At 33.8% G+C, this 25177-nt stretch overlaps 1 protein-coding gene across 1 annotated transcript in view; it reads right to left on the reverse strand.

The window, feature by feature from the left end:
* Nucleotides 1-6333: 6333 nt before the first annotated feature.
* Polr3H (RNA polymerase III subunit H) overlaps nucleotides 6334-25177 on the reverse strand; it is a 38383-nt gene continuing 19539 nt past the window's right edge. The window contains exons 6-9 of the mRNA XM_090386226.1: nucleotides 22501-22587; nucleotides 18605-18713; nucleotides 17297-17374; nucleotides 6334-6474 (exon numbers count right to left, since the gene is read on the reverse strand). Of these exons, the coding sequence (XP_090242352.1) occupies nucleotides 17327-17374; nucleotides 18605-18713; nucleotides 22501-22587 (244 nt within the window). The 3' untranslated portion in view covers nucleotides 6334-6474; nucleotides 17297-17326. The remainder of the gene's footprint in view (nucleotides 6475-17296; nucleotides 17375-18604; nucleotides 18714-22500; nucleotides 22588-25177) is intronic.

Genomic DNA, 25177 nt, shown 5'->3' on the forward strand with positions numbered 1-25177 from the left:
TCAACCAAGCAACAATTACAATTGCAAAAGCACTTACTCTGAAAATGTCTGAAATGTCAGTTTTCTCTGAGTGGTTATATTTACTCTGGAAAACTTCTGCATTCCACCTTCTAAGATAAATAATATGATTTGATAACATCACCTAACACAACAGAATTTAAGGCTGCCCAGTCCTTGTGCAACAAAATGTATATTGTTCCAAAGTTGAATTTTTTTGCAGCTGAGGTTGTCTGATTCGTACAAGTTGGGAACAGTAGGTCCAACAGCTACCATGGCTTTGAGGCTTGTTTTATGTTACATTCTTTACTGTAAGAACCAAACTTATACAGCAATAGCAATTCTCCAGCAATAAGCCACCAATGAAATAATAACCGAAAGTATTTTAGTATATGTTGTTTTAATCACTGTATATCTAAATATACAGTTCTACAATTTTAAATAAGAAATGTAGCTATTCCTCTTAGGTGCATTATCAAATCCAATCAAAGCAAGGACACATTCACATTCAGTGAATAAAATTATGAATGTGATGGTAAAGTGTTCAATATTCATTAAAGCGAATAATTAATATAACATATGAGCCTTTTTTAAGGATAGCTGGTGACTGTATACAGTCAGGCATCGATAATCCAAACTAATTGGGACCGGGGATAGTTCAGACTTCCGATTTGTCCCGATTTTCGAACTCATCAAAAATACTGTTCTGGAGACTAGAATAAAAAGAATATTAAGTTTAGAAATAAAAAACACTATGTGTACTATTGTATTTTTATTCATAGGTAACAAAATAAATGGAACTTTGAACTGCAATAACACATATGTATAGGCCTTTAACAAAAATAATTAAATTATAATTAAATAATTACTTATTTTTTGCTGCACCATTTTTGAACTTCATTTATTTATTGCCAGATCTCTCACTCTTTTCAACAAGAGTAGTTGAGTTGGACAGCACTCAGTTTATTGATCATTTGTCGATTCATTATTCAATTTGTTTGTCGATTTTCACGTATCATTTAATTTTGGTAAGGTAATAAAAGTGTAAATTGGTGCTTTATATCTTCATTTTTATAACCTGTGGATAATATTTCTGCGATTTTCACTTATTCGAATTGCTGTTTAATAGAATCTAAATTCAATTTGCAAACTTGATCAAAATAACTGGTGCTTGCTATAATTATTTTATGGCACCAGCATAAAAATAAATAAATGCTGGCTCATTCGGATTATTGATGTTTTGAATTATTGACATTCGGATTTTTTATGCTCTACTCTATTTTATTAATTATTACAAATAGCATTTTAATCATCATGAATTTGCACAGCTTACTAATATACTGTACTGAAAGCTTTGAAAATTATTAATCAAGAAATCAAAAATTTACAATACATAAAGATATCTGAGGCATGACTAACATTCAAAGAAGTTTGCGGCATTAACATTATATCCAACTTACAGAAAATTTAAATAAATAAATTTCCATTTATACTTGAGATGGTTAAGGACAAACATGGAAGCTCAAAACAATTAAAAATGGATGGATAACTGTAAGATGTAGGACAGCAGATACAATCAGGAACATGACATCACATGTACGTGAGGTACAGAAGTAGAACTTGTTTCAAAAAAAAAAGTTTCTAATAAGGATCCTCCTATATAACTTGACTTTATATATAAAAAATACTGACTAATATCAGACTTACTTAGAGACTTACTGCAATACCAGGAGTGCTTCTTGTTAAACAAATTTTATTTTGCATGCTGCTAGTGGAAGAAGTCATTCTAATTAACAAGTTGTTGAAGTCTTTCGTGAGTAAGCTTTACAAATGCATGTGGGTTCAGGGTAGTGAGATCTTTGGAATTTTATTTACGTAAAAATAAAAATTCTGTACATAAATGCTTTTAAATATTAATTTTGCTAATTTGACTTTACTGTCAAACACTGAAATATGATACTTGTCAAAAATCAGAATTTGAAAAAAAAAACTAAAAAATTCATAAAAACTTATTTTTTTATTCAATGATAATCTCTATTATCATTTATATATCATTCAAATAAGTATAATATTTAATTTCATCAAATTCTGGATCAAATTCCAAAGAAACTTTTTCAATTTTGACTTTTGTAAGCTCAGATAACTGACGTTAACCAATGCGATCTTCTCCACAGATTTTCAGTTATTTTCATTTATTATTACCATCTATTATAAACTGTGTCTACAATTAGTTGGAAATACAGAGGAGAGGAGAGAAATACTAGAAAATTTAAGATAATTTCCACATTAATGGGACTGCTGAAGTGACCTCAAAATGTAGATCTACATATATACTTATGAAATGGTTAAAGAGTATACATGGGATTATTTGACATAGGTGAATGAGAAGATACACTATACCATATGAATTTTAAATACCTTTAGTTACATATCCAAACTGTCTAACAATAGGAGTGTAGTTGTGCCCACTTTTGAGTTGACCATGGTTCAAGTGCATGGCTGCAAAATACAGTTAATAACTGTATTCTTGTTTAAATTATTAGTTGTTCTAAGGACAGAAAAATATAATACAGAGTACTGTTCTTTTGTTAAACTATGTGTTCTGGATTTTGTGCCAAATAATATATATCATCAGAGTGAAATTAAATTTTGAAAAGACAGTACAGCAGGTCTTCAATCCATCATAATGAACAGAATGACATGTAGCCTATTCTGGTGAATAGGATTTAGCATAAAATCTAGAACACATAGTTTAAGGAAAGAACACTATTCTGTAATGTTCTTTTTTGTCCTTACTGCTCGAAACTCATTTATCCATATCTGGAATTCAATATATCATTTACACTGTCTGGAATTCATTTATCCATCAAACAACAAATAAATGAATAGATTTATTCACCATCTAATAAGAAGCCATTAAAGCCTCAAAACAGCTGTAAAAGTATTGTAGGTATTGCTTGTGGGTAATGATATATATTTATGTGGATAAGAATGTCATTTCTAAAGTGAGCATAAGCCAGGGCAACAATGTCTCCAGACAGTGAAGAAAGAAAAAGCATTCTTTTCCTGAACTATTTTGATGCCAGCACTGAAATAGTGTCCTTCTTCTTTACTAATCTGCCAAACACATTAATGGATTACTGCTTTGAACTAAAATTATTTAATCCCAAGGTGAAAAGTAATCAAAAAATTTGGAAACTGTGAAAAATACCAGCTATTCTAGTGGATTACCTTTGAAGTAATCTCCTTCTGATGTTGTATACCCAATACCGGTGCTTCTGCAACTTCTGAAAGCATTTCTGAGAGGCTTCTTTTCAGACTGTTAATTATTCCTGTGCCAGAATAATTTCCTCAATCATTGCAAAGCTGTGACCTTCAAAGGAGCTAAAGCTTGGGAAAAAAAATCCAAGGGGCTAAATCCAGTGAGAAATAGAGAAATGATGGAGTGCTACACAAGGAATTCTTGAATGAAGGGTGCAGAGTGTGCAGGGGCACTGCTATTATGCAAGTGCAAATTCCCTAAAAACCACATTTTGTGTTTATATGAACAGCATCACACAATCACCACAGAACTTATTTTGTAATATTTCTGATTCAGTGTTTGACTATGTGGAACAAATTTATAATGAACAATGCCCTGTAAGTCAAAAAATATGATTAGCATGATGTTCACATTTGACTGAGATATGTTTTTTTTGGGGCTTTGGAGAAGATCGAGTCTTCTATTAAGACTAATAGGCCTTTGGTTTCTGGGTCATAGCTATACACCCACAATTCATCACCAATAACAAAAGGAAAACAGAAAGCAGCAGCACAAAGATGAAAATGCTGACACACAAAAACTGCTGACAATAGAATCTTCTCTGAAAGCAGTTTTTATGATTTTTGTTGAATGTTTCTCTAATTGGAAAAAAAATTTGAAACAAATTGGTGATCAGTAAAATCATTCTTTTTAAAATGCAAAAAAACACAATTTACATTCAGTGCGTTCTAATTTAGACTGACTGCAGATAAACAAGTTATCCATGTGTTACTATGTCTAGATGAGTCACCAAACATGGTTCATGTCAACATGCAATATCAAGATACAAAGTCAGTCTCAAAACATTTTGATCACATCTTGTATTTCCTCATTTGCACATCTGTACATTCCAATCTGCACATTCAAAAAAAATTTTCATGCCTTCCCATAATAACTGCAGCTCTAGATTACAAATCGCTGTGTCAGAGTATTCAACTGCATGCTTTCATCAGATTCTCAAGACCAAGCATAGAAATATCTTATTCTCCCTTCTCATTTAACTTTTAGTAATGTTTTTGGCTCTGGATATCTGCTTGGGTATATAAAGACATCTATCTGCCTGAATGCTGTTTCATATCCCTTGTGTTTGTGAAAATCAGCATAAAGAAACTATTATACAGATGTATGAGCTATCTAATGCTATACAGAGAAACCCTGCTTTTCTATAATGGTAGTTTGCTGACAGAATTTAATGAATAACCTTTTGCAAACAATGCTGCCATGTTAGGCTTATTCAACAAAAATAAGTACTGTCACATGCCAGTTATTCTATTTATAACAAATGATATTACTTAAAAAAATAATGCACTTTTTTTTCTTTTTTTTTTGAAAATGAATGACGTTATTAGTATCTACCACTAATGTGGGAGAAAAAATCTACCTCAATAACACAACTACAGAAATACCAATTTGTGCACAAACAGGGGCTTTACAGATAAGTTGCCTATACATATGTGGAAAAGAGAGAGGGAAAAAAATGAAACTGTAATGGGAATAAATGCAGAAAAATAAATACGATTGAAAATCTCTATGATGTTTGTTCTAATATTTCATAGCATCTGTAGATTGGCAGTACTTTTTTTTAACTAAACAGCTAACACGAGGATATTCTTCTTAGCAATGATAAACAAGATAAAGCTACGTTGCCTTTGAAACAAAACTTAGAGATATACACTACAGATGCTACAGTGGACTCAGACATTGCCTTTCTGGTGTCTAATGATGGACAAACCGTCCATAATTTTCTTTGTAGTGAACGAATAAAGACAGTGCTTAGTTTACATAGATATTCGCAAGGATGTCCAACGCATTGATAGTAAGGATTTTAGGATACCTAGTTTCACAAATCACAATAAAGCACACTATAGTTCCTCAGAGAAAACGGACCATATACTACAGATAATGAAAGAAGTAGATGCAGGTATAGATTAGTATCTCTGATTTGATGTACAGTACAATAGTTTCAACTACATATTTTTGTCTCTCTAGATATATATTTCCTAATATATATATATATATACATAGATTATCAGTGTAAGTACGCTGCTAACATTACAAATGACTCTTCTGTACAGTATTAATATACTGATATATATATATATATATATGAAAATTAAAAGAAATAGGAAAGCTTTGGCTTGAAGCATCTTCCCTCTCCAGTTACATCTGGTAAGATTCTCTTGGTTTCATTTTATTTTATAAAGATATGTTTTTTGCCTGTAAACAGCATTAAACCATTACTTTTATAAGTTTAACTCAAACTTTTTGTGTGGCCACTGCTCTCTTTACTCACTATGACAACTGTTTTTTCCGAGTAAACCTTTTTTCATTCACTCAGTGAAACTTTTCCAGTAAAAGTAATGGGTATTAATAATTTTACAGTGATGTTTCCATTTAAATGGATATAGAGGACAGAATGAGTTTAAATTCTGTGTTTTTGTAAAAAGTTTTGAAATTGTTCAAAAAAAATAATTTGTAAGAGCAGATGCCAATTTTGGTTTGGCTCCATTTTTAATGAATATGATTTTTCTAAGAGAAAAGTTACTTTCTCAGTAGTGTCTGGAAAACTTTCCAGAAGTTTCCCTAATCTAATGTAAATAAACTGTCTCTTTGAAAAATGCACATTGATGATGTGTGCAGAAAGTATGAGGATCTGTATAACCAAAAATGAGCTGTGAAATGTATAGCACTCCTAATTCTGAAAGGAGGTGGATGATCTAAAATTACTGTAAATAGTCTGTTCATGCTAGTCTGACTGTATTTATACAGAATTTCTACATGACAAGTTCTGTAAAGTACTGGCTGTTACAATAAACATGATTTAGAGCACATTTACTGATCTTAATCATTTCCATAAAATACAGGTGCACAAAAGTAGGTTTCATCCCACAAAGCTGTAAATTATATTGAAAAGAATATACACTATCCTTGAGGATATTTAAATTTAATTTAATAAACAACTGTTAACCTAGAACTGAGTGCACATGATCTTTGTGAGTCTGCATAATTTCAGCAATTTCATGCACTTCTCTAGTCCCAAATACCTTTCAACAAAAGTTATGGAAAATCTCCTTTAATTTCTCCACTGAAAATTCCAAAAATCTCTGTTAATTACCACACAGACAGGAAAAATGCTGGACCAAGTTATGCCTCTTCTCAGTAATTACACACATTTGCTGGGAAAAAAAAAACAGAATTTAAAATTAGTGGTATCTCGAATCAAATTATTGGTGTGTGTGTGTGTGTGTGTGTGTGCTCTTTATACATTTTATGACAGAATCTCTCATTGCACTCTATGGCTTGATATCGTGGAAGAGTCTTGCTGGTATTCAATTGTCAAAAAATGTGGATTTTTTTGATGTTCAAGATAATAAGGGAATGTTTAAAATGCTGCAAAAGGTGCTTTATTTTCAAAAAGTAATTTAAAACATGTTTTAAATATTAAAATAAATTTTTCACAGTTGTGTTCATAATAGATCGAAAATAAAGATGGCATAAAAAATGCAATTTTGCTGAATTTAAAGGCTATAAGTGGTGTAACTTTTTTGCTCCATTTAACAGTGTACATGTGAGGAACAAAATAGCACTGGCATGCCCAGTTACAGATTAAACATAAATGCAGTATGTTAAGCCTTTAGGTACTGTGCTCAATTATAGTTCAACACCAATAGACTGCGCTCAGCTATACAGAAGCCAACATGTACTGTGATAACGAATAGTTGAACAGATAAAACTTTACAGATAGGTGCTGTAATCTGTTGGTGGTCAAATAAACCACCAACTACAAAATATCGGGTCAGAATTCGTGGTATGTTCATAATAAACCATGAACATACCATATGATTCTGAAGAATTACAGTGCCATAATGTATAAACAACCAATAAAGGTAGATCTGGCAAGTTGCAGTTTCCTTGCTATTAAAATGTTTTATGCAACAACTGGAAGTATATGAAAATCATGAATCTAATGTCAAAGATCTAAAAGTGACAGCATTTTTAGAATCTTTGACATCAGATTCATGATTACATTAATAGCAATTAGGAATTTTGGTATGCTGAGGCAATTTCTGATTCTGATGGAGAAATTGGGTGTGCTACAAAGAGACAGATACTGATAACGTATGAAATGAAATGCCATTGCAATGAATTCAATCTTAAAATATACAACTTTGAGGGCAGCAATTCAGGAATTAGGGAAGCATTTCCTAATAAATGTAGTAATTTGAAAGAAGTCAACTTTTTTTTGAAAATGTTTACAGGAGTCATAAAGTTAGTAGTTGAAGGGACAAATACTTACGCAATTAGCATAACTGAAAATATGACTGAAATTTTACCCTCATTATAAACAGTTTGATTTGATTTGATTTCAGTTTTTATGGTGCAAGGGCATTAGGAACAGTGGAAAGAAACTTGTTTCAGAAATGTATTGTTTTGTTGCTTTGCTTATGGTGCATAATAAGATACTGTCTCTAAAAGAATACTGGTTAAATAATTGGCCTTTGAAAACCACCACATTTCTCTGAAGTTATGGTGAAATATAAAAAATAATTCTGCAAAATATTTTCCAAAAAAAAATAAAAAATATATTTCTGAATTAATAAAATACATTCCACATCCATGAAATCTGTTTTTATAATGTTTTTCCTACATTTTTAGAAACGTTAACTTTTCAGAAAAATTACTAATGTATGGGAGTAGAAACTTTGAAAATGACTCAGTAATTAAAGATATAAACATTACTTGATTAGCGGAAAAAAACAATGTTTGTTTAAAGAATGGTGTCTCCATGCTGCCACACTAGCATGGAGATACCATTTTTCAAACATGAATTTATTTTTCATCCTAATACATCCAAATAAAGTAGGAAGAAACCACAATAGAGAATTTTTTAAAAAACCTGAAAGTACATGCCACTGCAAGATTTAGTAAAACTCACTGCACATCTCATTAGTATCTTTAAAAGAAGCATCTTTACAGTGAGGAAGACATTAGTAATGAAATGACTGGTAGAGAAACATCACATGAAAAAAGATATGTTAATAACAATATTGTAATGTGACTTAAAATTTTACAATTAGGTTCATTAAAACTTGCTGCTTTAAAATACATTTAGTCAATACGATTTGACTAAAAATGGTAGCAAAAACAAACATTCTAATGATTTTGAAACAGGATCACATAGACAAGTATCAAGTAGTTAGAAATTACAACGTACAGTACATAAGAGGAAAACTATTTTAATTGCATTGACATTTCAAAGGTGGTTATAATTTTTTTCCTTGACATGATTTAACTAAAATTATTTAACTAAAAAAACATGTCATAATGTTAAATTGAAATTCATCATATCCCCAAACAAATTAACCAGCCTAAGATGGTTAGTTAACTGTTTGGTGCAATAGAGCAATGCATTAGTAGAGCCAACAACAAAGGAAATCTATCTGTCATGCTAGCAGAGAACCAGAAATGCCCCAATTGACCATTCACAAGGTTCTCCACCACCATCTGAAACTTCATGCATACAAAATCCAGCTTACACAAGCACTGAAACCGGATGATCTGCTACATTGGAAAACATCTGCTATGGATATGTTTAATCAGATTGAAAATGATAATAACTTTCTGCACAAAGTTGTCTTTAGTGATGTGACCACCTTCCATCTGTCTAGTAAGGTCAACTGCCACAACTGCAGGATCTGGGGCAGTGAAACCCCTCATGTCTTTAGTGGGCACAAATGGGATTCCTCAAAACTGAATGTATGGAATGTCCTTTCCCATAATCAGGTAATTAGCACATTTTTCTTTGTTAAGACTACTGTAAACAGTAGAAATTACTTGGACATGCCAAGGCATTTTGTTATAGATGGCAGAACATCAGCCAAACATTATGTTTCAGCAAGATGGTGCTCCTCCTCACTGGGCTTGGACTATGCAACAATTTCTCACTGAGCATTTTCCAGATCGATGGATTGGGCAGGGAGGACCAATTTTCGGACCCCCCCCCCTCACTCACTGGATATAACCCCACTGGACTTTTTTTTCTGGAGGTTATGGAAGGATTGGATGTATTGTATATCTGTTGCAAATCTGGATGAACTTCGCGAGCCAATCACTGATGCAAATGCTTCATTGACACCTCAAATACTAGAAAACACGTGACACAAAATTTTATTAACTTTTTGAGTTGTCCCTTCCAATTTTTTTTTTTTTTTTTTTAGTTGTTGGCTTTGTTTGTTTGTTTTTTTGTTATTTGGAGCATTAGCAACTAAGGCCATATTGCTCCGGGATATGCGGTGGTCATTCCCTGACCTTTCCGCATCCTCCATATTTGGTGGTGACGGGCTCGAACCCCGGTCCAATCAAGAAGCGTGTGCTACGCACTGCTGCTCCTTCCCACCTGGCTACGGAGGCGCCTTAGTTGTTGGCACATCAGCTTCTGTGGCCATAATGCACCTCCCAAAGTTTTTGCATTTTACTCTGATCCAAGCCCGAGGTGGGATTCGAACCCACGACCTTTGGCTTTGGGTTACCAGGCAGACAATTTACCCACCTGGCTAGCCCGGTCGGCATCCCTTCCGATAAAAAAAAGAAGTTTCCCAATATTTCTTGTAGTTTCTATTATATAATAATTTGTAATGTGGTCAATAATTTAGGGACAACTTGTATTACAGTACAAAATACAGTAATATGAGCCATGTGGATTATGATGGACAGTGTATTCAGTTGGGCTGTTTAGATTTTTTTTTCTAAGGCAACATTAGAAAAAAAAAAAGAAAGAAACCTGTACAACTTTTGCTCAAGATTGATTAATTCAGATCCAATAGGAAATGCACTCACTGCCCATAATAGGTATTTTTGAACCTCAATGAGTGACAGAAATCAAACAGAGACATTACGTGTGATCAGAGAGGGAAGGAGAGAGAGAGAGAGAGAAGCACTATCAACTGCAGTGCCTAGAAAGGCTGGACAATGCTGCAGAGCCTATAACATATAGCAGTAGTAGTGGCAAACGATGCAAGAAAGCAAGCTTATATAGCATCAACAAAGAAGGGATAAAAAACTACAAGATACTTCTCCCATCCATACCCTCCAAGAATTTGTCTAATTCTTCCTTGAATTTATTCAAACCATCTTTCACAACAAATGGAAGCCTATTCCAATAATCAACCACTCGCTGGCTGAAGGAAAACTTCTCCACAGCTATCCTGTAACCATCCTTCCTCAACTTATGTCCCCTCATGTGTGTAGTCTCAGCAAGAGGAAGAATGCCATTCACATTCAGCTTACTCAATCCATTCAAGGCCTTAACCTTCTCAATCAGAATCAAATCACTCTGCAGGTGGCTGATCTCCAGAAGCTGCAATTTGCAGAACTAAAGCCTTTCTAGGTAAGAAAAAGCACCCTTTTGTTCCCTTCACCAATCTGGCTGCCCTTCTCTGCACCTGTTCCAGCAGATCTACATCCTTCCTAAAGTGACACCTCCAGACCTGTATACAATACTCAAAGTGCAGTCTAACCATGGAAGTGTAAAAAGGGATAATCACCTCCATATCCCTGCTAACAAAGTTTCTGTATAGAAACTTATGACTTATACCAGAGTGTGAGAGCAAGTAGCTTGTTAAATTAAAAATTTAAGAAGTTCCTTACTTCTAAATTTAGTAGCAAAAAAAAAATAAATAAATAAAACAACAATGAAGTACTTGCTGTGATAAACAAAAATTAAAGTAAGTAACAACTGAAGATAAAACTTAAAATAAAATTTTATGCAATGACATAAAATTAAATATATTAGTTGATGCAATGAAAACAACAAATACAAATATTGAATAAAATTTTATGTTTGGTATTTTTATAAAAATAAAATTTTATACCTTTGTTTGGTATTTTTATATCCATAAAAGTTGTAACAATATCAAACACTGAAAAAATTATATTTAATCTAGTAAAGCAATAACTAGGAGCATCATACACTGGTCTAATTGTTTTGCTGTTTTAGAATTAATAGTAGTAGTAGTATTGATGTGATACAAAATAAAAGTTGCAAAGATATCAAACACTGCAAAAATTAATATTTAGCATGTTAAAGCAAGAATCAGGAGTCTCTTACAGGTCTAATTGTTTTACTGTTTTAGTGTTGGAAAATGATGCAAGGAAGAAGCTTATACAGCATCAGCTAAAAAATAAATTAATTAATGAATTAAATTAAAATAAAAAAATATATATAGTTTCCACATACCCTGTAATAATTTGTCTAATTCTTCCTTATATTTATTCAAACTACCCACTTAGACGACAACAGATGAAAGTTTTTCAATTACCCTCTGGCAAAAAGCAAATTTCTACACATCAATATAACTTTGCACCCCCCCCTTTATGTGTGTTGATCTCAATCCATTCAGAGCTTTAAACACTTTAATCAGTCCTCCTCACAGGTGTCTAGTTTCCAGACATTTCAGTTTGCAAAACTGAAGGTTACCTTGGTAAAAGTACCCTTTTGTTCCCCTCACTAATCTTGTTGATCGTCTCTACACCCATTCTAACAAATCTGCATCCTTCAAGAGCTGGATGCAATACTCAAGATGGGACATACCATTGCCTTATACAGTGGAAAAATTACCTCCTTATCCCTGTTGGCAAAATTGCTGTATATCATTGACAAAACTAAGCTGCCCTAGCAGCCTGTCTGCACTGCTAACACCCGTGAATGTAATAACATTCACAGGTGTTATTCAGAAGCATTATAAAGTCGAATTCAAAAATATTTATTTTTGCTTATCAAAGCAAAAAATCAACATACGATTTTTTAAAAATTTTCTACAATATAAAAGTCCTCGTACATTATACAGGGTGAGTCAAAATCAAAATTTAATCCCAATGTATAAAAGTTACAACACTACAAAGGAAATTATATTGGTGAAAATTTCAAGTTTTTATACTGTCTCTCTATTACACCTCCCACTGACATTACATGTAATCAGAGATTCGGGGTACTACTAGGGCACTAGTAGTCACAGAGTGGAAACACTGGATTTCACCGGTGGTGAGCATGCAGTGTGCAGATGTATGTGTGTGTACACACAAGTTACAGCCTGATTAAACAAAGTCTGCAACTGCTGTTCAATGCAATTTTCAATGAAAAAATGGAAAACAATCTCACAGTCTGTAGGATAATAGTATCCTGGAATGCACTTTTCATTGCCACTGTATGTGTCATACACTTTCAACCTGACCAATGTTCCCCATATGTTTCCAAGGCAGCTCATCATATATGTGCAGGAAGCTTTAAAAAAAAAGTTCAGGTCCTCAAGCCAATTATATAAAAGAAACATTAATTACCACTAAACAAGTTTACAATTACTACAATTAAGATTACTGTAAGCAGTGGTGAGATTCAGCCGGTTTGCCCGAACCTGTTCCTAGAATTTCTCGAGTTCGCCAAACTGGTCCCTAAAGGCCGTTTCACACTGAACGCCATGCGAGCTACACTACTTTTGGTCTATGTTTGATTTTTCTTTTTTACCTTGAAAAGAGGGAGAGGAGGTATGGTAATAGAGAACTGGTTTTTAAAATTTTTGATTCCCGCCACTGATTGTAAGGTTATTGCTGCTTGAATAATAAGACACCCCATTAAAATAACATAATAAGAGAGAGAGAGAGAGAGAGAGAGAGAGAGAGAAAGAGAGAAGGTGACATTCATCCTCAGTGGCAAGTACACAATGTCCCACAAATGCATTCCCACAAAAAACAAAGTATGAGTGCCTTCCAAATAAAATTAACCAAAGACAGGGAACTCACAAATATCACCTCTTCAAAGGGACATCAACACCTGTGAACTCTGAAAAGGATCATGTATCAGTAATTGACCAATAACCAATCCAATGAAAATGGATGTCCCTATATGATCTGTTTGTTGTTGTTGTTGTTTTGGTTTTTAGGAGCATTAGCAACTAAGGCCATATTTCTCTGGGATATGCAATGGTCATTCCCTGACCTTTCCGCATTCTCCATATTTGGTGGTGACGGGCTCGAACCCCGGTCTAATCAAGAAGCGTGTGCTATGCACTGCTGCTCCTTCCCACCTGGCTATGGAGGCGCCCTATATGATCTGAACACAAAAAAGAAATGAAAATGTGAAATTAGCAAATGCAATAAACAAAATATAAATATGCAAATAAACATTAAACCAAAACATAATAAACAAAATTAACACAAATAAATATATCAATTAGCATCAAATAATTAATGCAAACCAAATTAAAAAGATGAGGGTGATCATGAGCATTAACCTAAAGAATGAATGGAGCAGAAGAGAACAGAATTCAAAGAAAAAAGAGGGAATGTAGAAAAAACAAAAAAGAGGAGGCAAGAACAAAAGAAAATATCACCGACCATGTCATGTCCACATCAAAAGTAACTAACTTTATTACAATTAGACAAACTTGGTTATGTTTTCAAGACTATTAAGAAAAAGAAACATTAATTACCCCAAATCAAGTTAATGCTAGAATTAGAGAATCCTACCTGAATACCAAGACACCCCAATATTAAAATAAAATAAAATCAGAAAATAAAAAAGGACCAAATAACACTCACCCTCAGTAGTGCAATAATTTATTTTAGTACTGGAGTGTCTTGGTATTCTTTTTCATAAGTCTTCAAACATAACCATGTTTATCTAATTACAACAGGGTCCAAGTCCACTTCACATTGACATATGTCAGCGTATGGATTCACAAAACAATTTTATAACAAGAACAGTTTCAGTGATGAGGCTAAATTCCACAACTAAAGTGACAAATAAGCATAATATCCATAATGGGAATACAAAATCCAAGTATTTTCATGGGCAATGAACATAAAAATGCAAAAAGGTCAATGTATTTTGTGAAATTAAAAGAATACTGTAACAAAATTTCTTACTTGGACAGTATTTCCTTATGCTGCAGTTGCAGCTACAGCACAAGGAAAAGAAGTTGAGACCCATATGACAGAGGTTTCAATTTCCAGCAGGATGGAGTATCCCTCCATTTTTATTTAGGTGAGGAATACATCTCCATAGAAAGTTCCCCAATATTTGGATCAGTTGTTAAGTGTTAGGTGCTGTATCACACAACTGTATATTATGTTAGTAAAAGTATACTGACAAGCCAATCCCATGCATGCTTGGGATTGGCTTGTCTTGCTTGTCCTGGGTTGGACAAGCAAGACAAGCTGGAAAATCTGTCTTGTCATTACATACTGGCTATAGACACCCCCCACCATACATGTCTTCTACACATATTGGTTCTCTATGAGAGTTTTGTGAAGATATAAATTACTATCCATAACAAGAAAATCTGGACCTAAAGGGAACTCATTTAGAACCAGCTGTAAGCTATAATCCCCAAAGATGTCTTTTTCTGTGATATTAGCAAGATGGACCTGGCTCCCTGTTCCTTTAACATAAGGGCACTGCGTCTTCTGACCAAAGACTATAACTCAACCCATAAGTAAACACCATAGCCTATTACTTCTAGTTCCAGATAACATAGTACAGGAACCAATTTAAATCAGCTCTTTTGTGTATAGGGGTCAAGGGAACATAGCACTGTCAGACAAAGACCCTTCTCATGAAAGTTACTACAGAGAGCATGCCTTAATACTAGCTCTCTTGTATACGCAGAAAGTAGCAACAAGCTACTGCACTATGGCATCTTTATGATGCTTAACAGATAAGCCAGATAACCATTACCTTAGTGTCAAAGTAACATGGAGGCAACTTCAGACAGGTCTTCAGGGAACAGTTTATATTTTGCAAGTGGTTTTAGTCTGCTTATAGCATTACCAATCACATTCAGCCACCTGAACACTTCAACAGTTTTGTCCCATCTCCATCCTCTCTGTTACTCTGCACCACCTCAAAAAATCATTCAATGAGATAGGTATAAAATATGACCAGTGGGCATCTTACATACTTGAGAGAGCTGATTACCACATTTACAGAAAATCCAATGATGAAATGAGACAACCAGCTGTCTCGTGGTGCAAGGCATGCGCAAGTGGATTGTGGATCAACAGAAATTAGTTCTGCTCAACAAATAATCTTTCAGTCTGATGGATGTTTGATATGGAGAATGTCTGAAGTACATTTGCTATTGAGTGCACTGTGCGAAATGTGAAGTAGGAAGGAGGAAGAATGGTCTAGGGGTATTTCTCGTGGTATGGACTAGGTCCACCAATCACAGTGCATGGAACCATGATGACACAACTACACTGATGTTCTGGAAAATTATATTTGCCCTACACTGTGGTAAATTTTATGTAAACAGCCGTTAGACCTTCCAACATGACAACACTACAATCACAATGCAAGGATTAAATATATATGATTTGAAGAGAAAAATGCAGAAACAGTAGACAGTATGGAGCACCAACTTCAACCTAATTTAACATCTTTGTAATAAACAGAATAGAATGCAGAATTAGGCCAAGACCAAAATGGCCTTCTTTTTGTTAGTACAGCTCATAAATGGAGAATGGAACACAACACCACCAGCTTTATACCATATTTTATTATTAGTAGTATTTGAATAGTTTAAATACTAATAATACTTCAAATACTAACCATTTAAATACTAATGCATTTGTAAAAAAAAAAAAAATTCCCCTCTACGCAATTCATAATTTCCCCATTGTCAAAAATGTGACTATCCAATTCCACATTAAACCTTACCAAATTCCAACTGAGCCATCTTGGCAGGTAATTTATTCCAATTATCTGCAGTGTGCTGCCTGAAGAACTATATTTGTGTGTCATGTGGTTCTTGTGTTGCCTATCAATAAAAATATACCTCCCTCATTAACCCTGTGGCAACTCCTCTTCCCTCCAAAATAACTACCACACATTAAACTGTTGGTTGAATACTAACAGCTGAAACTTTCAATTCCTTCCTAAGTACAGAAAAATTATATTTCAAGAGTTCTGGAAGTGAACAATTAATGTTTACATGAGATTACATGTGTAAAGTACTTCTCAAGGTCCTGCTAGACTAGCTACTATTTTTGCCTTTTGCTTCAATATATTAATTCTGGTTTCAGCATAATGTAAACATGTTGCTCACCTGTTGCTGACATGTCTTCTACAAAAATTAGATACTTATTCTTTTGTGTTTCATTATGGTACAAAATGTATTTTTTGTTCAAATATTATTTATCCATTATTCCTTGATTTATATGACAAAACATTTATGTCTGCATGCATAAGTTTGGATTTTTGATCTTAACAGTTTTCTGAACTATAAAATGGAAGTGGGTATTAGTTTCACATATACATTTTATGATTGTAGACCCCTCCCCCATTTTCCACAACTAATATGTTTTGTTTCATTAAAAAATATATGTATATAAATAAACATTTTTAAATTTTCAAAATTTTCATTACAAAAAAATAAAACATTGGCATACTTCAAGCAGAATTCAAAAAACTGACAACTCTTTTCAAAATGAAAAACAAAGTTGGACACATGTTGGATGCTGTGCGATCATGTTTTTGCTTCAGATCATGGTGCTGCATGACTGTGATCTAGAATAAAATCACTACTGAATTAATTTTTGACAATTTTCTTCTTTGAACGCTTGAAAAATATATTGTCAAAATGAAAAAAGTGTTTTATGGTTTCTGAGCCATAACAGCAATTAATTCAGAAGCAATATCATTCATTGTATCCACCAGTCTAAATAAATTATTTTTAAGAATCCCCTAACATGAAACTTTTCAGTTCTAAATTACTATTATTTTGTAAAAACATTGATCAGATAAACTTTATTAATGGAAATTTATCATTTTCGTGTATCGTAATAGAAGTTAACAAGTTACAGGATTACAAAATTTTAAAAAAAATCCTTTTTCTAATTAGCTTCAAATGATGAAAGCCATGGATGTCATAAAACTGTTTTGCTGAATTAGATAATAACAAATTTTATATCATTCATTTTATTTAATTTACATTTAAATCTTACATTATATACAAGTACAGTTGGCTGTAAACATTATGTCCACCATGACAGTAAACCAAGTCCTGCTTCACTTATGGATCCCTAAATGGAGAATGAAGAGGGAGGGAGAAAAATGGAATGAGTAAAATATCTTCACAGTACTCAGTAAGAATATTAAATTAAAATGCATGTATCTGCATTTTAATTTAATATGAATATTCTGCAATGAAATAAAACAATAATTAAAAACTACATTCGTTATCAAATTAATGCATATATTAACTATATGACCAAAAGTACTTAGATGTATAGAGGTAAAAACTAAGTTTCCACACAATACAATTTGCAGAACTGAAGCCTTTCTTGCTAAAATCCTAAAATCACCCTTTTGACTCCCCACCCCCACCAATCTTGTTGCCCTTCTTTTCACCCATTTCAGCATATTTTAGCTATTCCTAAAATGAAGCCTCCAGACCTCATTTTAGGAATGGATAAAAAACTCAGGATGAGGCCTATCTATTGCCTTGTAAAATGGGAGAATCACCTCTTTATCCTGCTAGCAAAGTTCTTGTTATATCATTGGCAAAACCCCAGGAGCTGCCCTGGCAGCCTGTCTACACTGCTTAGAGAACTTCGCATCTGACTGCACAATTACCCCCAGGTCTTTTAATTTTTTTACTACCCTCAGTGTAGTACCACATGATACCAAATGGTATTACTGCTACCTATACCTTTCATCTGTCAATGTTAAACAATGGTAAACAGGCAACCTGGAAGGCATATTGTATCCTGTCTATGATTCATATGACTTTTGCTAGCAAGGAGAAGGACACTGTTATTTCTCACCATACAAGAAAATGGTTAACCCATATTTGGAATATTGTATTCAGGTGTAGAGGGCACACCTAAAAAAAAAACAGAACTTCTAGAGAGATCTCAGAGAAAAGTGACCAAACTAGTGATGAGTGCAAATCAATACCATATGAAGAATGGCTTAGAAGGTGTGAAGTGCAACATTTGTAAACATCTAAGAAGAGATGTGACTGAGGTGAAGGTGTTGAAGGGAGTGAGTAAAATAAATGAGGAAGGTGTGTTTTCCTTTTGTAGATGAGACAAGAACCAGGGGAAACAAATATAAAATCTTAGGGAATAAACAGGACACTGGATCTCAGGAAGTCCTCCTATGGGAGAAAAAGTCTTCAAGGCCTAAGAGAAAACAATTACCCACCAGGTGTTCTCACGAGAAAAGTAGGCTATTGAGATTTTCTTAAAGTAACAGAAACCCAAACTAATTTTCTTATATGAAATAGTCAATTTAAAAGCAATTCTTACTGTTAATGAATATGGTATTCTCTTTTCCTTCTCCTCATTTTCTGATAATTCACTAATTTCTGGACCAGTGGGTGAGGTATCAACAAAAGTTTCATCTACAACTCGAAACCTAAATATGAAATATGCACAAGTTAGTGTTAAAATAATTATTAAAAAAAAAAAAAAGTACATACGGTGAGGACTCGTACAGTTTATTACCCAAATTAATCAGCCTATTTATTTAAAAATCATGACTTATCAAAAATATACTTCCTATTCATGCAGTCACATAATACAGTAAAGATTCAACATACATTAGATAAATTATATTGGTAAATATGTCTTTTGAACAATATAATTTCTAGTCTTTTTCTTTTATCGTTCTTTCTAATTTTTTTTCTTTTCAAATTCATTTCTGTATTAACCTTAAGGTGCTTGCAAAGGACCTGACAGGTTCCCTCTCAAAACTAACTGTTGAGCATTATTTGTTAGTTCAGTGCTAATGGCTGAAATTTCAGTACGTTTCAACAATCAAACTTTATTTGAGCAAATATAGTTATGCTCAAAGATATGCTTGCTCACACTCACTCACTCAAAGATACACACACGTGCATGCATGCACGCTCTCTCGCTCTCTCTCTCCCTCTCTCAAAGATATGTACAACACATAATTAACAAAATACAGCTAAAAACAAAACCTAGTAATATTGTTATCACATAGAAGAAATTTCTCCAAAGCACAAATGTTATCTTTCTCTTATTGACTAAATGAATGTGTTTACCGTCTATTCGCAAATATCTACAACTACGAAACTAAAAAATTATTAATATTTTAAATAAGAATTACAATATTTCTGCACAGTGTTCATATGAGTATATAACTAAAAATTTCTCTTGATTAATTAATACCAATATGACTGAACTTGTACAGGTACTTCAAACCTATTTAAATTGAAATGGACATATTTTGGTCCCTTGAACCTTTTCTGGTTTTACTGTACTAAGAGTAAGATCATAATATCCACCATTATGATGTGGAAAATCATCTGTTTCATCCTTATTTTATTTATTTATTAATTTTTTTTTTTGATGGACCTGCTAACCAACATTCTTATTTAACCATGTTGAAAGACTATCTTGTATTACAGTTTGAAGGAATGAACTACTTTGGACATACCTAGTTTCAGAAGAATTTCAGCAGAGTTTCACCTGCCTACTATGCCTGTTTGAGAATTCCTAAATGAAGTTTTTTGTGATATTTAGGATAAGTAGATAGCTGTATACTTGACTCAAAAGAGTCAGTTCATAATCCCTTCTCACATAATAACCTCATCATGGGGATTAATCAAAAAAAAATAAAAAAATAAAAATAAATATACACATATATATATATATTTTTTTTAAAGACTAAATGCACAAGGCATAATAAGTTATGGGTTGAAATTAACTATATAATATCAGTGTGTGTGTGTGTGTGTGTGTGTGTGTATATATATTACAATAAGATACAATAAAAACCAACAAAACAGCTGAAGAAACAGCATAAAATGCATCAGATACAAATACAGTAAATATAATGTGAATATTAATAAAATTTATGTTATTTCATGAATTCTAAGCCACTTTACTTTAAAAAATAATCAATTTTTCTGATGTTAAATTTAGTGAAGTTCAAAAGCATCTGTCATTCAATCTTTTCTAATGTAAGTTTTTTGGCCATAATTTTTTTGTGGTAATTTTTACCACAATTCAAATTTCTTTGAATTGTGGTAAAAATTACAACTACATCAAAATTTTTGAAATGGAAAAGTTCATTAGATAAAAACAATAGACTGACAAATTTTATTAGACACGAAATTGACTGATTATTGAGTGAAAAATTTAAGGAATAAAAATAAGAACAGACTAACAATTTAACATCCAGTATTATGTGCAATGCATGCATGTAATCACAAATATTAACGCTATCACAAAAACCTAGACAATATGTCTCAGTCCTTTGGTATAATCCAAGTATATTTTCTGCTAAGTGATTCCCAGCCACTGGTATATTGCTATATGCATATCCCATTTTGGCACTGTTCTTCTTAATTCATGAAATCAATCCAAACATTTAAATAACTTGCAGAGATCTGATGATGAAATCTGGATGTCACTTCAATGTTATTAGTTTCTGGGAACCTTCAAAACATGTCATTGTAGTAGTTCAACATTTGATAGACAAAAGTTGAGGACAGCAACCCCACAATGGCCTGACCACCCAAAGCATGTATCTCTGAACTAATAAATGACTGGCTGAGCTTCTTGTAAAAAACACTGTGGTCACATAGTTCTGAACACATCAGTTTTTGCAAGTAGGTAAAAAAACCCAGAGCATGCCAAGCCATAAAGCAAAATCAAAATAATTTTCGCAGCATTTCTTCAAGCCAGCTGATTGCATTTTTTGCAAATTAAATAAAAAAAAAAAAATCATGATGGGCTGCAAGTAGGAGCTTTCTACAACCTACATTCACCATTAAAATTTCAAAGTCAGACAAATTCAATTCAGGAAAAGCAATGGTCAGCAACTCTTTGACCTTTCCTAACTTGGTGGTAGTCACAGGACCTTACAGACTGATGCTGAAACAATGACTGTGCACTGATTAGTGTTCAAAGTTAATGGCTGAAACTTTCTGTACCTTCCTAAATAAAGACAAAGTTTTTATTTTAATGATTTTGAAAGTGAGTAGTTATTGTTCATGCAAAATTATAAATTAAAAGAGGCTATCAGGTAATGCACAACTGTTTGTGATATTATTTTTGCTTTCTGACTCAACTTGCCCTTTTGGTTTCAGCATAATGTAAACAAATATAATTTCTTACCCACTGGGCATTTCTGCTACAGAAATTAGATACTCTTTTTTTTTTTTTTAGGTCACTGAAGCCTGCATAAATGAAAAAAAAAATGAACACTGAGTTGTAATAAAATCTTTAGAAAAAAGGAATCATTATACACAAGGATATTCATCCAATGGTGAATTCATGAAGACATGAATATGAAGATATTCATATTCTTCATGAATATCATTAGTCATGTATGAAAATATTCATACCTGACTGATGTCTGAATAACTACAGGAATTATACAATAATGCAATAATGGCATCTCTGAAAGTGCCATGACTAACCAAAAACAGTGTCATTTTTAATTTTTTTTTTTTTTTTTTATGTGAACCCCAAACACGAGAGGTATTAGAACCTATAGTACTTAGTACCGTGCTTGGGTTAGGGTTGAAGGAGAAGTATGGGAGGAGGGGGATGCCGGAAACTTTGCTCTAGAGACTAAACATGGGTTTCACCACTTCAAGCCTCCAATAAGCAAAGTGGTGGTATTTCACCGGTTGATGAAAGCCATCTACCACCTATAATTACATTGTTCTTCACTATGATAGGTAAACAAATTCTATTGTTATCAAAATAAATTTCATATTTTTGATTGTAATATATGGCCTCTCTTCAGGGCAGGGTTATTATTACTATATGAGGTGATTATGAAATATGAAAGGTCCATGAACATACCAAAGGGTTAAGGAAAATTGATAAATAAATTTTACATACTTAAATGATAATAGCTTATATTATAACCTTCCATCCACTTGAATTTTTGATAAAAAAATAACAACTTAGAGTATAAACATGACATATACTCAGTAAAAGTACACTTCAAAGAAATCACCTTGATTTCTTTGATATCTTCCAGCATTAACTACACTAATCACTAACTTTTAAAGTTCAGATGTCCTTTTTTTAATACTAAAAATTTAAATTTTAGATTTTATTAAGGCACATTTAGGGCTAGAGCCCTAAATTTTAGATTTTAGATTTTATAACATTTTAGATTTTATAAAGTTGTTGCATTTAAAAATACCTTTGCTTACCTGATTTGTTCACCCAAATCCATATGCAGATCATGTTTCTCATTTTCTGCTTCATATTCCCAGATCCACAACTGCTCTGCCTCATCACTACTCAAGCATTAAGGTAACACAATACTTACTATTTGTAACTTACTCTAAAAAGACAGACATGAACTGTTTGTAATCTAGTCCAGACAGGAATGAGCACATGAATTTCCACAAGAAAATAGGAATGAGCACATGAAGTGTAAAATTTACAAAAATTTTTGAACTTCATGTGTTCATTTAACAGTTTATAATAAAATGACTTAATATTTATAATAAAATTACTCGAGGAGGATCCAAACCTGATGACTGTGGACCAAATATGAAACAAGGCCCAGATAGAGATTATGAAAGGAGGAGAAGAAATTCTAGGGAAGACCAAAGGAGGAAAGAAAATACATAAAGAAACTTGGTGGAGTGAAGAGGTCAGAAGGCATTGAAGGACAAGAAGACAGCTTTTAAAGAATGGCAGAGAGAGAGAACTGATGAAAACAAGAATAGGTACAAGGAAAAGAAAAGACAAGCTAAACAGGCAGTAACTAAAGCCAGGGAAAGAGCTGTGGAAGGATGGTATAATAGTATGAACAATAAGGAAGGGGAATTTAAGATGTTCAAGATTTCCAGAACACGGTTCAACAAACAGCAGGATATAAGAGTGATAAGAGTAGTAAAAGATCAGACTGGTAAGGTTCTTATGAAAACAGATGTAAACAGGAGATCAAAAGAGTTCTGCGAAGGGATGAGGATGATGAGGACGTTGAGGATATAAAGGAGGAAGAAATTTTGCTAGCATTGCATAGTACAAAGTCAGGGAAGGCAGCAGGGCCTGATATGATACCCATTGAAATTTTCAAGAGGTTAGGACAGAGAGGAATCCCATTTATGATGAGGCTAATGAAAAAAAAATAATGAGAGAAGTCAACATACCAGATGTTTGGAGGGAGAGTCTTATAGTACCGATACATAAAGGAAAGGAGACATACAAGACTGCAACAACTATAGACCTATCAAACTAATGAGCCAGACAATGAAGTGGTTAGAGAGGGTTATCAAAAGAAGACTGAGAGTTAAACTGCAAGACCAGATTGCCAAGAACCAGCTTGGCTTTATGAAGGGGAGAAGCACTACCGATGGAATATTTATAACAAGGGTCCTGCAAGAGAAGTGTAGGGAGAAAGAACAAGCTCTCCACTTAGCCTTCATAGACCTAGAAAAGGCTTATGACAGAGTACCTAGGAATCTTCTATGGAAGTGTCTGAGGAAAAGGTGTGTGTGTGTGTGTGTGTGTGTGTGTGTGTGTGTGTGTGTGTGTGTGTGTGTGTGTGTGTGTGTGTGTGTGTGTGTGTGTGTGTTCCTGAGACCTATGTCAAGCTTATCCAGGATAGTAGAACTAGAGTACGTAGTGCAGCTGGAGTTAGTGATGCCTTCACTGTTAATGTCGGCTTACACCAGGGCTCTGACCTTACCCTGGTTTCTATTCATCATCATAATGACACACTAACCAGAGACATTTAGAGCAATGGCTCTAACAGTTTACTCTTTGCAGATGACACCATGCATAGTGACAAATTGCGAGAGAGAGAGAGTACAGGAGAAGCTAGACAGATGGGTAACAGTTCTTGAGCGGGAAGGTCTAAAAGTCAACAGGAACAAGACAAAATACATGGAGTGCTTTGGCAACTGAGACGGCTCTCTCAGCATTGGCAATGTACTGCTTAATAAGAACAATATAATTTTTCAAGGTACTTGTAGTGACAACTACAAGTACCTTGAGTCAGTGCTAGACACAAATGGCAGCTATGAACCGGACATCTGAAGTCGAATCTAATCTGGATGGGCCAAGTGGCAGGAAATATCTAGTTCTTTGAAAGACAAAAAAGATGCCAACTAAACTGAAATCAAAAATTTACATACAGGTGGTAAGGCCATGTATGTTATATGGCTCGGAGTGCTAGGCTGTCAGAAGAAAATAAGAACAAGCTTTAATGTCAGCAGAAATGAGAATGCTAAGGTGGAGGTTTGGTTGTTGTTGTTTGTTGTTTGGTTTTTAGGAGCATTAGCAACTAAGGCCATATTGCTCCGGGATATGCGGTGGTCATTCCCTGACCTTTCCGCATCCTCCAATTTTGGTGGTGACGGGCTCGAACCCCGGTCTAATCAAGAAGCGTGTGCTACGCACTGCTGCTCCTTCCCACCTGGCTACGGAGGCGCCGTGGAGGTTTGGAATAACCCTGAGAGATAGAAGGTGGAATGAAGATATGAGACAGGGGATGAAAACTGCACCCATCAACTTGAAGATTAAGGAGAACTTAGATGGTAGGGGCACGTCCAGCGGCGCGGGTTTACCCACATTACCAAGCATGTGCTTAGCTACGAAGTACCAGGTTGAAGGAGAGAGGCAGGCAGAAGATGACAATTGGGGGCAGAATGTGGCAGTATATGCAGGAACTTGGGCTCACTCCAGCAGACTGTGCCAACTGACTAAGTGAAAGTGTTCCATCTACATCGCTGACCCCTAACCGGGACAAACAGTTCAGATTTAAAAAAAAAAAAAAAAAAAAAAAAATTACTTAATATTAATATAGTATAATAGAATTCTTTTGTTTTACTTAAGTGCAGAAGTATGTCTAACAAAGGCCTGGCATAACCAAGT

Source organism: Mastigoproctus giganteus, chromosome 12, assembly GCF_048544385.1.
Source record: "Mastigoproctus giganteus isolate SK-2022 chromosome 12, ASM4854438v1, whole genome shotgun sequence".
Lineage (NCBI taxonomy): Eukaryota > Metazoa > Arthropoda > Arachnida > Uropygi > Thelyphonidae > Mastigoproctus > Mastigoproctus giganteus.